This window comes from Vombatus ursinus, unplaced genomic scaffold (genome assembly GCF_900497805.2).
Source record: "Vombatus ursinus unplaced genomic scaffold, bare-nosed wombat genome assembly UNPS02014768.1, whole genome shotgun sequence".
NCBI lineage: Eukaryota > Metazoa > Chordata > Mammalia > Diprotodontia > Vombatidae > Vombatus > Vombatus ursinus.
Window position 1 is genome coordinate 32,685,274 of NW_020954546.1, and position 17,412 is coordinate 32,702,685.

The 17,412-nt window shown below is 42.8% G+C and overlaps 1 protein-coding gene across 1 annotated transcript in view; it reads left to right on the plus strand.

Annotated features, from left to right (window-relative positions):
• The window catches only part of LOC114043329 (protein unc-45 homolog B), a 28,730-nt gene that overhangs the window by 4,049 nt on the left and 7,269 nt on the right, over window positions 1–17,412 (plus strand). Inside the window, exons 5-16 of the mRNA XM_027862407.1 lie at window positions 820–909; window positions 3,089–3,256; window positions 4,388–4,556; window positions 5,400–5,570; window positions 6,949–7,120; window positions 9,568–9,868; window positions 10,209–10,303; window positions 10,674–10,815; window positions 12,525–12,665; window positions 14,890–15,017; window positions 15,596–15,662; window positions 17,028–17,141. Coding sequence (XP_027718208.1) covers window positions 820–909; window positions 3,089–3,256; window positions 4,388–4,556; window positions 5,400–5,570; window positions 6,949–7,120; window positions 9,568–9,868; window positions 10,209–10,303; window positions 10,674–10,815; window positions 12,525–12,665; window positions 14,890–15,017; window positions 15,596–15,662; window positions 17,028–17,141 — 1,758 coding nt within the window. The remainder of the gene's footprint in view (window positions 1–819; window positions 910–3,088; window positions 3,257–4,387; window positions 4,557–5,399; window positions 5,571–6,948; window positions 7,121–9,567; window positions 9,869–10,208; window positions 10,304–10,673; window positions 10,816–12,524; window positions 12,666–14,889; window positions 15,018–15,595; window positions 15,663–17,027; window positions 17,142–17,412) is intronic.

Sequence of the window (17,412 nt, forward strand, 5' to 3'; positions counted from 1 at the left end):
CACTGTGCTTAAGTATTGGAGAGAGAAACAAAAGCACCTGTCTCTGTCCACAAGGAGCCGGTATTCTGATGGGGAGAACATGCAAATAACTCATTACATACAAGATATACACAGAATAGATGAAGGTAATTCGAAAGGGAAGGCATTGGCAGCTTGTGGACGGGAGAAGGGGAGTGGAAGACAGGCCTCCAGTGGAAGATTGGTAAAGTGCTTTACAAATATTATCTCATTTTCTCCTTACAACAACCCGGGGAGGAAAACATAATAGCACACCCCATTTTACATTTGAGGAAACTGAGGCAGACAGAAGTTAACTGACTTGCCTAGGCTCACACAGCTGGTAAGTGTCTGAGGCTAGATTTGAACTCAGGTCTTCCCAACTCCAGGGCCAGCCTGCTAGTCACTATACCACCTATCCTCCTTCCTGGTACATAGTAGGCATTTAATAAATGTACTGGTTGGCTGGGTTGCTGGTAGGATGAGGAGGTGGTAGAGGGCAATGATGCTTTTTAAATCTATGTTTGAAGTTTGAATTTAAGTGAAAAAGGAACTGGGGGCCCTGGGGGCTGCCTGAGCTCAGCCAAGAGAGGGTCTAGAGTTGGAGAAACTGGGTTCTAATCCCACCACTGAGGCTGTGTGACCAAGGTCAATTGCTTCTCTGAGACTCAGTGTCCTCATCTGTAAAATGAGGGGGTGAGATTAGATGCCCTCTGGGTCCCTTCCAGTTCTAGATGTCTGATCCTATTCTTTTAACATGAGGCTGAAGTTCTTTCTTTTCTCATTGACTCCCTCCGTTCTCCTCCCCTTCTCCTTCCTCAGCTCCATGTCCAGTTTTCCACAGATTCCAGGGTGCAGAAGATGTTTGAGATCTTATTGGATGAGAATAGCGAGACAGAGAAGCGTGAGAAGGTAAGCTCCCCATCTTCTGTCTACGATCCTCCCCCAACTCTGCCTAGCTACTGTCCTCCCCACCCTGACCCCAGCCAGAGGGGCCTCTCTCCAATGTCCATCCAACAAGAGACTGCAGTCTGGAGAGCTGTTCTTCTGACCCAAACCCAAGAGACCATCTGGTAAATGGGCACAATTCTGCTTCACCTTTTTGTTGTTGCTGAGTTGTAGCTGATTCTTTGTGATCCCTTGGGGTTTTCTTGGGAAAGATACTGGAGCGTTTTGCCATTTCCTTCTCCGGCTCATTTTACAAATGAGGAAACAGAGTGACGTGACCTGCCCAGGGTCACACAGCCAGGAAGTATCTGAGATCAGATTTGAACTCACTGTTGATTGATGAGTCTTCCTGACTCTGGCCTGGCACTCTATGCACTACGGTGCCACCTCACTGCCCCATAATTGTTGTTTGTTGTTCAGTTGTTTTCCAACTGTATCCGGCTCTTTGTGACTCCTCCGGGTTTTCTTGGCAAAGATACTGGAGTGGTTTGCATTTTTTTCTCCAGCTCATTTGACAGATGAGAAAACTGAGGCAAACAGGTTTTAAGTGACTTGCCTAGGGTCACACAGCTAGTAAGTGTCTGAGGCCAGATTTAAATTCAGGAAGACTCATCTTCCTGATTCCAGGCACAGCACTCTATCCACCAGGCTACCCGACCTACATCACAGGGGGCCATGGGAGTTAGGAGGGGAATTTCCAAGAAGGGTAAAACATATATTTTTTTAAAGACAGGAAAAATACGGTGTGGAATCAGGAGGGACTTGGGTTTGGATGCTGCCTCTTGCCAATGCTAACTAGCTGTGTGAACATTAGCTGTGAAAACTTAATCTCTCTGAGGCTGTTTCATCTGAGAAATGGGGATAATAAAAGCATCTTCCTCCCACAATTGTTGTGATTGTCAAGTGGACCTTGTCTACACAGTGCTTTGCCAACCTTCCAAGTGCGGTATAGGTCAGAGGAGCAGAGATTTGGAGCTGGAAGGCCATCTGACCTAGCCCTTCATTTTACAGATGAGGAAACTGAAGCTGAGGGAGGTGAAAGTGATTTGGCCAGTGTTACACATGACAGAGCTAGAATTCAAACTGAGGCCTCCTGCCTGAAAATCCAAAATGGTTTTGGAGATTGTGTTGATTGATTGACAAGGAAAGAATATTTAATGCTTGTGGTATATAAATAAGATTTCTAATTTAAAAATTCAAGAGGACCAAATGAGATCATGTTTATGAAAGGACATTGGAGAGTATTATAAAGTGTAATTATTCCCTTAGGCCATGGGCATGCCTGCAAATTCTATAGAATCTCATCTCTCCCCACCCCCCAAGCTCAAAACAAACAAACAAACAAACAAACACAAAGCTGATCTACCATCTCTGGCACCTGTCTCCCCAGTCCAGTCTGGTATGGTGCAAAGAATACCAGATTTGGAGTCAGGACCTGGGTTCAGATCCCGGTTTTGCTGTTCTTTACCTGTATGACCTTGTATGGTGACTTGCTTTAGCTTACTGGACCTCAGTTTCCTGGTCCAAAAATGGGACTGGATGGTTTCACAGGTTCTAGAGCTGGAAGCAACTTTAGGAATCATCTGGTCCAACCTACTCATTTTACAAAGGAGGAAACTGAAGCCCAGAGGGCTTATGAAGTCAGTTGTATAAGATAACCAGAGAGATTATCATGAGCAAGAATAGAATAGAGGGGCAGCTAGGTAGCGAAGTGGATAGAGTGTCATGCCTGGAGTTAGGAAGACCCGAGTTCAAATTCAATCTCAGATGCTTACTAACTGTGTGACCCTGGGCAAGTCACTTAACCCTGTTTGCCTCAGTTTCCTTATCTGTAAAATGAGCTGAAGATGGAAATGGCAAACCACTCCAGTATCTTTGCCAAGAAAACTCCAATATGGGGTCATGAAGAGTCAGACACAACTGAAATGACTGAATCACAACAACAAAAATGACAAATTATTAATGTTAACAAATTCTAGCACTTACACACGCTTCCAGTTGACTTACCAAGGGCTAGGTTTCCCAGCACACACTTTAAAGGTGCCCACCTTCAGGACTAGTTCCTACTGTACTTGGTATGTGGCCATGGCACACCCACCATCACTTTCTCACAACCATTGTCATCCCCCCGCTCCCCTCAAAGGCAGCCAACAACCTCATCGTCCTGGGCCGAGAAGATGCTGGAGCTGAGAAGATTTTCCAGAACAATGGAGTGGCCCTCATCTTGCAACTACTGGACACCAAGAAGCCAGAGCTGGGGTTGGCTGCTATCCGGACGCTGTCTGGCATGTGCGATGGGCATCAGGCAAGGGTGAGTAGGAGCTCTGCAGGGATCTTGACTCTATCAGTTCTTCCCTAAAGGAAGCCTGGACTGGGTTGGCTAGGAGAAGGTTTGAGGCAGCCAGGTGGCTAGTGGATAGAACACAGGGCCTGGAGTCAGGAAGACCTGCATTCAAATGCTGTATGCTGCATGACCCTGGGCGAGTCATTTAACCTCTGTTTGCCTTCATCTGCTGGAGAAGGAAATGGCAAATCATGCCAATATCTTTGCCAAGAAAACCCCATGGACGGTATGAATATGCTGTGGTGTACAGGGTCCCAAAGAGTCTGACGTGACTGAACAACAACAAGGAGAGGACATGCATTGTGATGAATTATACAAGTCAGTCAATCATTCAGCAAGCATTTATTTCCTGCTTACTCTATGTTGGCACTATGCTAGGTGCTTGGGAAACAGTAACAAAAATGAAATAGCACTTGCCCTTTAGGAACTTGCTTTTTTTCTCCAGCAAGACAATTAGGGTTAAGTGACTTACCCAGGGTCACACAGCTATTAAGTGTCAAGTGTCTGAGATCAAATTTGAACTCAGGTCCTCCTGACTCCAAGGCTGGAGCTCTATCTACTGAGCCACCTAGCTGCCCTGGAACTTACATTGTATAAGAGGGGGCAGCTAGGTGGTGTAGGGAAGAGAGGGCTATATTTAAAGTCAAGACCTAAGTTCACATCCTGCCTCAGATACTTACTAGCTGAGTGACCCTGGGGAAATCATTTAATCTCCCGCAGCCTCAGTTTCCTCACCTGTAAAATAAAACCTACCTCCCAGGGTTGTTGTGAGGATCAAACAAAATAACATGAAATGTTTTATAAACTTTTATAAACTCTATCTATATATCTAAATATAAACCTATATAAGTGTTAGCTATTATTATTTCTATGAGCTGATTAAAAAAAAATATGAAGCCATTTCAGGATGGGGAGCAGCAGAAGGGATCAGGTAGGGTAAGGGAATGCTATGGGGATCATCCAAGTGTCACAAGGCGGGATGGGGGTGGGGTCCTCTTCGATCTTTCCTTTTCCTCAGGGTATAGGGAGGGTCAGAGTCAAAGAAACAGGAGAAGCTGATGGGGAATCTGGGGGCTTTATCCCCCGAGGGGCTTCCAGGCAATGGCAATCCTGCACACGATTCAAATGGATCGCCTCTGTGGGTGGATGGCGGTGGAGGAAGAGGAGATCTCCCGGGCCGTGTGCAGCCTTCTTCAGACCATCATCGATGCCTTGTCTGGGGAGGACAAGCGAGGTCATCATGGGAAGGAAGAGGCGCTCGTTCTTGGTAAGATGGCCTTTGAGACCCAGGAGAACCCCTGGTATGGCGTCTGACATTTCTTCCAGTTGTAAATCTATGAATTCCTATTTGCGGAGGATACTTGTGTTTTTGACCTAATCCTAATTTACTCTGCAGCGTTGGCCGAGTAATTTAATTTTCTCCTCTCTGAGGCAACCCAATTACCATAGAATGGGCACAATAATCCCTTCATACCACTGAAGCCGAATAAGGTGAAAGAAGGAAAAGGCCTTTTGATCAAGTTTAGAGGCTGGGGGGAGCCTGGTTAATAAAACCAAAATAATACCAATAATTAAAATAGCTAGCATTTATATAACACTTTAAGGCTTGCAAAGGGCTTTACAAATACCATCTTATTTTATCCTCATAACAACCCTGAGATGGAGGTGCTATTATCACCTTCATTTTCCAAATGAGAAAACTGAGTCAGATAGAGGTTAATAACTTGCCTAGGCTCACATAACTATAACTCACATTTATATAGCACTTTTTACAAATATTATCTCATTTGAGCCTCACAACAACCCTGGGAGGTAGGTGCTATTATCATTCCCATTTTAAAGATGAGAAAACTGAGATAAACTGAGGTTGAGTGGTTTGCCCAGGGTCACACAGCTAGTAGATGTCTGAGGCTGGATTTGAACTCTGGTCTTCTTGACCCCAGGCTCAGCACTCTATGGTTCCTCCTAGCTACCTGGAGTTGACTGGACACTAGATGCCTGACTAAGGTTCTGCCCAACCATCACCACAACTCTGCCTCCCTCCGACACTCCCTCAGTTAACAGAGGCTCTCAGCCCCAGCCACATCATTGCTTCCCTCTCATTCCCTAGACACCAAGAAGGACTTGAAGCTCATTGCTAGCCACCTACTGGACATGCTGGTCAATAAGAAAGTATCTGGCCAGGGCAGGGACCAGGCCCTGAACCTACTCAACAAAAACATCCCCAGGAAGGACCTGTCCATTCATGACAATTCCCGGTCCATCTATGTGATAGAGAATGGTGAGCAGCTGGGTCTGGGAGGTGGCGGGGTAGGGGGTAGAAGGGTACTCCAGGGTTTGGTCATAAGTCACTGCCATTCATCTGCTTGGGGGCCCACTCTATCTGCTCCTCTCTACTAATCACTGCAGAGGTAGATCCCTGTGGTGTGTAAAGGGTGCAAGATTATTTCAATATTTCAGGGATTTGTTCCTTCCACCAATGAATGAATCAATGAATGAATATATTAATAAATTAATATCTGTATGAATATATGTATGAACAAACATGAGTGAATACTATATGTGAATTAATGAATGCATGTATATATGAATGAATATATGAATTAATGAATGAATATACTATTGAATGAATTATGAATGAATAAATGAATATGCAAACAAATGTATGAATGAATATATTCATGAATATATGTATGAACAAATACTTGAGTGAATACTGTATATGAATTAATGAATGTATGCATGAATGATTATATGAATTAATGAATGGATAAAATGAATTATTAATGAATAAATGCATGAATGAACGAATATGGGAATAAATGTTTGAATGAACATATGAATTCATATATATGTGAATATATGGATGAATAAATGTATGAGTAAATATTATATATGAATTAATGAATGTATGTACATGTGAATGGATATATGAAGTAACAAATGAATATACATTTTGAATGAATGAATTATGAATGAATAAATGAATTTATGAATTAATGAATATATAAATAAATGTATAAAGGAATATATTCATGAACATATGAACTAATTAACATATGACTGAATGTACGTATGAATGAATTGTGAATGAATAAATGAAAAAGTATTTATTAAGTACTTACTATGCATCAAGAACTGTGTTAAGTGCTAGGGACACAAACAGAAAAAAAGCAAGATGGCTTCTGTTCCCAAGGAGCTCGTATTCCAGTTGGAGGAGAGTTCCATTACAGGGAGGATGGATGGCCTGGAAGAGCTATGGGAGAGCAAATGGAATGGCCCTGGGGTTCTTCAGAGGCATCAGAAGAACCCAGATGACAATCCCTTGGGATCTGGAGAGTGTAGAGGGCTCTGGATTTGATCTGGTAGGCAATTGGAGCCACTGGAGACTCTAAAGCAGGTCAGTCAGTCAAGCAACAAGCATTTATTAAGTGCCTACCAAGTACCAGACATTGTGAGGGATAGACTGAAAATGACATTGAAGGAACATTATTCTTTTGATCCAATGCAGCAAGGGATAGGAAGGCAAGAGGTACGTGTTCCAGGGATTCAGATGTTCAGTGATGAGCCCTTAGAGGAGAGAGGCTGCCTTCCGTGTGGATGGACCTCAGGTGGGGTTAGGGGAGCTCATTCCCTCCTTTCATTGCTCTCTTCACCAGGCCTGAGAAAGATCCTAAAGGTGGTGGGGCAGGTACCAGAGCAGCCCTCCTGTCTGCCACTGACCGACAACACCCGCATGTTGGCCTCCATCCTTCTCAATAAGCTCTACGACGATCTCCGTTGTGACCCTGAGAGGAACCACTTCCGCAAGATCTGTGAAGAGTACATCACGTGAGCTTGCTTGCCCATGGATGGGTTGGGATGGCAGTGCCTGTGATTGGGAACAGCAACAGGAACTCCAAGCATTAGGGGAGAAACCTCAAGAAAGAAAAATCCCAGTACAGGGTGCTGGATGGACAGGGCCCTAGCTAAAGTGGAATAGCAAGGTGGGGGGAAGGGGATTGGAATCAAGTTTACATTTTATGGATAAGGAGGTTGAGGTAAAGTGATTTGCTCAGGGAGACACAGCTATTAAGTGGCAGACGTTTTTTTAAAAGTCCACTTTTTGTTTTTGTATTACATTTACTTCTTTTTAAAAAAGTTAATTTGTCTTAATAGCTCTTGTTTTTACATTCTCTAAATTTCCCCTGTATCCCTCCCTCTTTCTCCACCTAGGGAGCCATTCCATAGAATAATTTTTTTTTTAAGATAAAAAAAGAAGAGGAAGTGGAGTGGGAGGTGTGGGGGGAGGTCAGCAAAACAGATCAATACTTTGAAAAAAATCTAGCAGTATATGCAGCACTCCGCAAAAAAGCATCACCCTCATTTCTCAATGTCTCCATTTCCCCTTTTCTCCCCAGCAACAAAGATTAAAAAAGAGAGGAAAAAACCCATTCAGCAAAACTAATCCCCACATCAGCCATAGTCCCCATGAGATCACGCCACTCACCAGAGCTGTGTTTCCTGGACAGATCGTTCTACCTAGCTAGATCTCACTTTCCTTATCCCTGTTCTCCACCTCTGCAAGGTAGGGAGGGAGGCGGATTGTCCTTTACTCTTCTTCAGTACCAAGGCTGCCCATTCATTGGCCAGGCTGGCCATGGAACTGGGGGCTTTGTTGGCATCATTGTGTGGCTCATCTCCCTGGCCTCCCCTTACGAAACTCTTTTCTTCTTCATTGAATGAACGTTTTAAAATATTTTCATTAATACTATACTCTTTTTATTGAATGAACATTTTGAAACATTTTCATTAATATTATACTCTATTGAATAAACATTTTAAAATACATTATTAATACTACTTTCTTTTTTAATTGAATGAACATTTTAAAATATTTTATCAATACTATACTCTTTTTTATTGAATGAACATTTTAAAATCTTATTAATACTACTCTTTTACTTGAATGAACATTTTAAAATATTTTATTAACACTACACTTTTTTTATTGAGTGAACATTTTGAAATATTTTTATTAATACTACTCTCTTTTTTAATTGAATGAACATTTAAAATATTTGAAATTAATGTTACACTCTTTTTTCATTGAATGAACATTTAAAAATATTTTTATTAATACTGTACTCTTTTTATTGAGTGAACATTTAAAAACATTTGTATTAATACTACTCTTTTAATTGAATGAATGTTTAAAATATTTTATTAATACTACAGTTATTTTTTGTTGAATGTACATTTTAAAATATTTTATTAATACTACAGTCTTTATTGAAAAAATATTTTAAAGTATTTTTATGGATGTCTCTTTTTTACTTTATATTCACTCTTTTTAGGTGATTAATAAATGTTTATTGGTCGATTATATTTACATACCATAATTTGTTTAGCCATTTCCAACCAATTCTTGTCCACTATTTTTTGCCAGTTTAAAAAGTTTATTTTTTTAAACATTCATTTTTAAAAATTTTGAATTACCAATTCTCTATCCCCCTCCAGCCCCTCCCCCAATCATTGAGAAGGCAAGCAATATGATACTCATTAATACATGTGGAGTCATGCAAAACATATTTCCATATCAGCCATATTGAAAAAAAGCCTTAGGAAAATTTAAAAAGTGAAAAAAAAAAAGCTTTAATCTGTGCTCAGGGTTCATCAGTGCTCTCTTGGGAAGTAGGTAGTATTTTTCATCATGAGTCCTTACTGAATTAAGTTCATAAAAGTGTTTGGATTGTCATGTAGTCAAAGAAGGCTGGAGTGTCAGAGCTGGAAAAGACCTTCAAAATTAACTAGTTTAACCCTCTCATTTTACAGAGGAGGAAACTGAGGCCCAGAGAGAGGGGATAGAAGTAGGACCCAGGCTCCCATTCCATTGACCTTTTCATTATTCCACACTCTCTCCCTAAATTCCAGTGAATCTTTTTCTGTGTCAATCTGACCCAAGTCCCCATATTATTCTGGTTTGGGGCATTGATCTAAGGTGAAGATTCTTAATCTGACCTCTGTGAACTTTTTTTTAAATTTTGATCACTGTACTTCAATATCATTGTAAACCTTTGTATTACATTGTATTACAAATACCCTGCATTTTATTTTATGCATTTAAATATGACTCTGAGAAGGGATCCATAGGCTGACAAGGGGGTCTACAAAGAAAGAGCCCCTGATTAAATAGTTGATGGCCACCCTTAGATGGAGAATGAAGGTTACCCCTGAGCTTCCCCAGAGGAGTTCAACCAGGGTCCCTTTATAACGGACCCCCTTTCTTTGGTTTTAAGCGGCAAGTTTGATCCCCAGAACATGGACAAGAATGTGCATGCCATCCAGACGGTGTCAGGGGTCCTCCAGGGCCCCTTTGACCTGGGGAACCAGTTGTTGGGGATGAAGGGCGTGATGGAGATGATGGTGGCCCTGTGTGGTTCTGATCGGGAGCAGGACCAGCTGGTGGCAGTGGAGGCCTTGATTCACGCTTCCACCAAGCTCAGCCGAGCTACCTTCATCATCACCAATGGCGTGACCTTGCTCAAAGACATCTACAAGACAACCAAAAATGAGAGGATTAAGATCCGCACTCTGGTGGTGAGACAAAGACCCTTATTCCAACCCCTACCCCCTCATTCTCCTTCAGCTCCCTCCTGAAGGGCAACCGAAAGCAAAAATTTATCAAGTGCCTACTATGCGTCAGGTCCATGCTAAGCACTTCATAAATATTATCTCTTTTGATTGTCACAACAACCTGGGAAGGTATGTGCTGTTATGATCTCATTTTCAGTTGAGGAAACTGAAGCAAACAGAGGTTAAATGATATATCGTGGAAAGTTCTCTTCTGTGATTCAACCATCATTAACCATCCTTCTCCTCCCCAAACCCAACGAGCTTCATCGATGCCCAGGTCCATACTGTCCCATCTTCCCTCTAGGGTCTCTGTAAACTTGGCTCTGCAGGGGGCACCGACTACGGCCTCAGACAGTTTGCTGAAGGCTCCACAGAGAAGCTCGCCAAACAGTGTCGGAAGTAAGAGGGCTGGATGGGGGGTCCTGGATCCCTTCTTGGGGCGGACTTTTCTCTGTTGGTCTTACTTCTTGTGCTTCTTGGCAGGGGCTCAGTAAAGTTGTATGGACCTGATACTGTGGGCAATAGGGAGCCATTGCAGATTTTTTGAGCAGAGGAGAGGTGTGATGAAATGAGTGGGTTTTTTTAAAAAAATTGTTTTAAATTTAACAAAAAGGAAATTTACTTAATGGAAATATGGAAAGTCTATTCAGCAATGTCCTTGGAGTAGAGGCCTATGCCCCTTCCAGGACTCTTCTGATAGCCCCTCAGCCCTACAGCCTGTCCTCACTTAGGTCTTCTCCTGGACTAACTTGCCCCTTCCTGTTCCCAGGTGGCTGTGTAATGTAAACATAGATACGAGGACCAGGCGCTGGGCTGTGGAGGGCCTGGCCTACCTCACACTGGATGCGGATGTGAAAGATGACTTCGTCCAGGACATTCCTGCCTTACAGGCCATGTTCGAGCTAGCTAAGGCATGTGTGGCCTTGATATCACAGACTCTTGACCCCAAGGACATCAATTCAATTCAATCCCTCCCTGTTCCAACTCTGGAACCAACGGAAGTCTAGAAAATAGGCTTCTCATCCAGTGGATAAGGACGAAGTCTAGGTTTGAGAGTCAAGCTAATGGGACTCGCATCCCAGCTCTGCTTCTGACTTGCTATGTGGTCGTGGCTGGGTCATTTCCCATCTCTGAGCCTTAGTGATGTCATCTGTGAGATGGATATAGTCTTCTTTGCCCCTGCCCTGACTCTAGTTAAGAAGGTAGGGATCAAACTAAACAGAAGACAGGCGTAACAATGTACAAGGCTCAGGGAAGTCCAAGTGTTGTTTTATTGTTTCCCAGGGCTTTGGGGTCCTCAATCTCTAGGAGCCAGGGTTCTACCTGGAGATAATATTCAGGTAGCAGAGAGGGCATTCATCTGAGTCAGAGGAACAGAGAAGATGACTCACTGGTCTAGAAGGGACCATTTAGAACCCATCTTTTCTCTTTATCAAATACCAGTTCCTCCCTCCCTACCCCATCCTCACCCTCACACCTACCCTGGGTCAAGCATAGTCCCTTCTCTCTCCCAATAAAAGGATAAGGGGAGAGGGCAGTAAACATGCTAACTTGATGGGAGAGCAAGTTTGATGTAGGGGACAGAGTGTGAGCATGGAGTCTTGGAGACTTGTGTTCAAATCCTGCCTCAGACACTTACTCTCTGGGCAAGTCAGCTTTGGTCTTCTCATCTATGAAATGGGGATGATGATAGCCTCCACCTTATAGGGGTATCTTGAGGATCAAATGAAGTAATATATGAAAAGTACTATGTAAATCTTAAATCAACATGTAAATGTTACCTACTACTATTATAAACTTGATGGAGGGAGAAAGGTAGGAGGCAAAGGGAATTGGGAAAGAACGTGAGCAAAGGAGATTGAGAGAGAGTGTGGAGGAGGGGACTAGTTTAGGTTCAGCCAGGATTATTTTGTTCTTTTTCTGTACTCTCAACCCCTAGTCCCCAGCCCAAGCACTACAGCAGCTATTGGAGGCTTTGAATAAATACTCTCAAGAGTACCATTAAGGGTTCATAGGAAGCCTTCCATCACGTTCATTTTAAAAAATTAATATCTTTTATTTTTATATTACTTTCATTATCAAATATACCCTCCTTCCCTACCTAGCCAATGAAAAATAGGAAAAAAGTAAAAAAGCAATCTGAAAAAACCAAGTGCTGCATCAGTACAGTCTGATAATTTATGCAGTCCTCTACACCCAGAGTTCCCCACCATTTCCTAGAAGGGAAAGAGGTACATTTTTTTCAGCTCTTCTCCAGGGCCAGGCTTCTTGGTCATTATAATTACTCAGCATCCCATCATCAACCACATTTTAAAAGACATCAGCTATGTCCTTCAGCTAGGTGGCACAGTGGATAGAGTGCCATGAGAGAGTCCGACACTTTCAAGTGACCCTATTCTCAATCCTGTTTGCTTTGGTTCTTCATCTATAAAATGAGCTGGAGAACGAAATGGCAAACCACTCCAGAATCTTTGCCAAGAAAACCCCAAATAGGGTCACGAAGAGTTGGACAGGACTGAACAACAATAACATGTCCTGGGCAGTATCCCGAGTTTTGCCATGTTTTCATGTTGGTCCTATAACTGGTTCCCCTTCTGACCTTCCCTGATTTCCTCCCCAGACCAGTGACAAGACCATCCTGTACTCCGTGGCTACCACCCTGGTGAACTGCACCAATAGTTACGATGTGAAGGAGGTCATCCCCGAGCTGGTGCAGCTGGCCAAGTTCTCCAAGCAGCATGTGCCTGAGGAACATCCCAAGGTGGGGACCTGGGGCAGGCAAGAGCGTCCTCTCATCTCCTTGATCTTTATGTCTTTATTCCTCTTGAAAGCCCACCTGCCGCATCAGACGACGAGCCAGACTTCAAGTCAGAAAAGACCTGGATTCAAGACCCTCCCCCAGTACATATTGTCTGTATGATTCTGGGCAAGTCAGTTACTTATCTGTAAATGAGAACGAGATTGCCTCTCAGGTCACCGCCACCTCTCAATCTCTGGTCCTCTGTAGCTTCTGGAGGAAAGAATGCCTCACAAATGACACACATACCCCCGCCAGGCCTTCTGTCATTTCACACCAGGGGGTGACTGGTCTATGCACATTCTGTTGTCAGGTGTTCTGCTAGAACAGTGGATTCTACTGTTCCTACAGATTCTAGCTGTTCCTCAATCAGCTCTCAGCTATCCCCTTGTGTGGGAATCTGGGGTATCAGAGTAAGTATGGGGGCTTGGAGCCAGAACCATGGGCTTGAAACGGGACACATACTAGGTGCATAAACTGACACATACTAGGCACCCTTTGAACCTCAGTTTCCTTCTCTGTAACATGGGGGTAATAATAATAACTCGTATATATAATGCTTTAATTGGTTTCCTCGTTGTACTATCATCACCTTCATTTTTCAGATGAAGATACTGGCCCTCAAAGAGATTCATAGGAAAATAGATTTAGAGCTGGAAGGGACCTCTGAAGCAATTATGCCTAATCCTCTCATTTTATAGGTGAGGAAACTGAGGCCCAGGGAAGTGAAATTAACATTAAATCATAGATCGAGAGTCAGAAGGAGCCTCAGGTCCAACTTTCCCATTTTACAGATGAAGAAACTGAGACCCAGAGAGAGTAATTGACTTGCTCTAGATCTCACAACCAGAGACAGGATTTGAACTCAGATCCCAAATCCATCTCTCTTTCCATCATACCACATTGCCCTCCAAACAGGTGGGTTGTGAGCTGCATTGTTGGATGGAACAAACATGTCCGGGGTGTTTGAAATATGAGTATTACCCACCTCCTAGGGATGTGGTAAGGAAAGGAAAGCTCTTTGCAAACTGTAGATCACTATGTAAATGTGAGCTCATAGGATTTGTTCCAGGTCTGGGATTTTTAACTGTAGGGTTGATTTTCTGGGGCAACATAGTCATGGTATGAACTACAAATGTAAGCTCCTTTCCACCCCAGCTAATGGAAGCAGAGTTTCTTCAAAGCATCCCAAGGCCAAATCAAATATAAAGAAAGATGGCAATGTTTTGGATAATATGAGTCTTTGTGCATGGATAATTTTTTAAATTAATTTATTTTGAGTTATCAACAATCACTTCCATAAGCTTTTGAGTTCTAAATTTTTCTCCCCCTCTCTCCCTACCTCCCTCCCCAAGATAGCATGTAATCTGATATAGGCTATACACATACATTCCTATTAAACATATTTTCACATTAGTGATGTTGTAAGTAAGAATTAAAACCAATAGGAGGAACCACCAGAAAGAGGAAACAGAAAAGAAAAAAAATTAGCAAATAGTATGCTTTGATCTGCATTCAAACTCCATAGCATTTCCCATCATGAGGCCTTTGGAGATGTCTTAGGTCCTTGTATTGCTGAGAAGGGTTAAGTCTATCAATATTAGTCATCACACAACGTGGCTGTTACTGTGTACAACGTTCTCCTGGTTCTGCTCATTTCACTCAGCATCAGACCATACAAGTCTTTCCAGGTTCTTCTGAAGTCAGCCTGTTCATCATTTCTTACAGCACAATAGTATTCCATCACATTCATATACCACAACTTGCTCAGCCATTTCCCAATTGATGGGCATCCTCTCAATTTCCAATTCTTTGCCACCACAAAAAGAGCTTGTGCATGGATAATTAAAATGAATGGAATTTCTCTCCCATCATCAAAGACCCAGAGCCTGGTTTCTAGTTGTACTAGGGACAGAGGAGGGGGAAGAAGAAGAGAGGATGTGTAGAGCTGAGGGGATCTATGGGAAAAGTCTGAATCATAGATGAACAATAGAACATGAGAGTTAGACCAGACCTTAGAGATTACCAAATCTATTACCCTCATTTTACTGAGGAAATTCAGGCCATTTCTAAGACCATTCTACCATTCCTAAGGCTGAGAGAAAGTGGTTTGAAGCTTGGAGGCAGGATCCTGTTTTCTGAACCCAGTAATCTCCTAAGCACCTTCCCCTGCCCTCTATCTTCCCAGGACAAGAAGGACTTTGTGGAAAAGCGGGTGAAGCGGCTGCTGAAGGCTGGGGTAATCTCCACATTAGCCTGCATGGTAAAAGCTGACAGCGCCATCCTTACGGATCAGACCAAAGAATTATTGGCCAGGTACTGGGAAGAGGGGTGTGGGAAAAGGGCTGAGGGAGGTCAGAGTATAAGGGTGATGAAAGGTAAAGTCTTTACATGGGGAATGAGGTCACTATAGATTCTACCCACTTCCCTTCTCTTAAAGAGAGGAATCAGGGAAAGGGGGGGAAGCAATTATTTTCTTTCCTCTCCTCCTTCTGAGTCATATGCCACCTTCTTTTAAACTAAACAACAATGAAAAAATCCCAAGCATTTATTCAGGATTTACTTGGCATTGTGCTAAATGCTGGGGTTACAAACATAAGCAAAAAAACCCCAAAACAAAACAGTCCCTGCCCTTAAGGAGCTTACATTCTAATGGGGAAGAAAACTAGTGATACAGTATGAAATTCTCTAGGGACTGAGCCTGGTTGCATCAATACTAGATCCACTCTCTTGGTTCTCTTCTCTGTTGTCCCTCACTATCCCTCTTTTGCTGTCTTGATTTCGCTTGTGTTCAGATTCTCTCAACCCTAAAGCCCCAAAGGACTGAAGAGGAACCTGGGTGAAGGGGTATATTAGTGCTTAGGGACCACTCCTTTAACCTCTACTCCTAACAGGGTATTCCTGGCGCTGTGTGACAATGCAAGGGATCGGGGCACCATTGTGGCTCAAGGTGGTGGCAAGGTAATGTTGGGGGATGGGGTGAGGAGAACTTGTGGGGATTATAACGGGGGATGACATTGAGCAGGTGCTCTGATAGGGAGTGTGTAGAACAGTCTCTTGGTATGTCCTGGGTAGCATCTACTGTTCAGTGAACATGCACAGGATGGACCTCCAACCTCATCTAGGAATTTACTCAACTCTTCAATTATCTGTGCTAATAGAGGGGAACAGTGAAACAGTACACAATATTCTATTTTTTGGATTAATGGAAAGCATAGTTTGATACTTACAGGTGAGACACCACCATTTGCTGGCACTATAATCTTGGGTGAGTTATTTCATTTTTTTTGAACCTCAGTTTCCTCATATGTAAAACAAGGATAGTACTTACACCACCTCCCTCACTGGGTTGTTGCAAAGGAAGTGCTTTGCAAACTTTTAAGTGTGATAGAATGCGTTGTTATTATTATCTGTCTTTCCTAAAGAGGCAGAGTGGTACAGTAGCTAGAGAGATGCTCTTAGAGTAAAGAAGACCTGGGTGCAAGTCTTACCTCTGAAACATATTGGTTGTATGACCTTGACCAAGTCACTTAATCTCTCAAGGCCCAAGGCAAATCCCTAAGACTGTTAAGTTGAAGACAGGTACTGATCTGTATTGGTAGAGAGAGTTTCTTCACTGGGATTTCTCAATACCAATGAAATTATAGATCTTAGACTTTAGTAGTATAAGCTTGATTGATAGATTTACTAAGCACTAGAGGCAGCTAGGTAGCTCAGTGGATAGAGCACTAAGACTGGAGTCAGGGAGACCTGAGTTCAAATGTAACCTCAGACACTTACTAGCTGTATGATCCTGGGCAAATCACTTAGCTTCTGCCTCAGTTTCCTCACCTGTACCATGGGGATAATAATAGTACCTACCTCTCAGGGTTGTTGTGAAATAATGATTATAAAGCTCTTGGTATGTGGTGGGTACTATATAAATGTTAGCTATTATTATAAAGTCAGGGCAGATGACCCTGGAAGTTTGCTTGGATGCCTAAAGTAAGCCAGACTAGGATTAGTTATTTTCCATGTATGTTCAAGTGTTATATATAGGATGCCCCAATCTTCTTGAGCTTTGAAAAATAGACAGATAGATAGACAGAGGGCATGAGCACAAAACTGGAAAGAACCTCGGAGATCATCTAGTTCAACCCTCTCATTTTACAGATGGGGAAACTGAGGACTGGAAAGGGTGATTGACTTGCCTAAGGTTACATAGATAATAAGTAGCAAAGTCAGGATTTGAACCCAGGTGTTCTAGATTCCAAATCCAATATTCTTTCCATGTCACTGAAGTGGGGAGAAGGTGTCTACAGTGCTGACTTCCACTCTGTTCCTTAGGCTCTGATACCGCTGGCTCTCGAAGGCACTGATGTGGGCAAGGTGAAGGCTGCCCATGCTTTGGCAAAGATTGCAGCTGTCTCCAACCCTGACATTGCTTTTCCTGGGGAAAGGGTGGGTATGATATATGGTGGGGTTGGGGGAGGATAGGGAATTGGAGGAGCCCATTCTACCTCAAATGTCTTCTCATTCAGGGATTCTGTCTTTTCTCCCTTCCCACTAACTCTCAACTCTCTCTCTCTCTCTCTCTCTGTCTCCTCCCCACCTTCGCCCCTGATTTTCTCTCTCTGTCTTACGATGCAACAGTTTGAATATGTATTTAAAAAAACTAAGTTGGTTCATGAAAGTTCCTTATTTATATAATAGGCTCCTTCCTTCTTTTAAA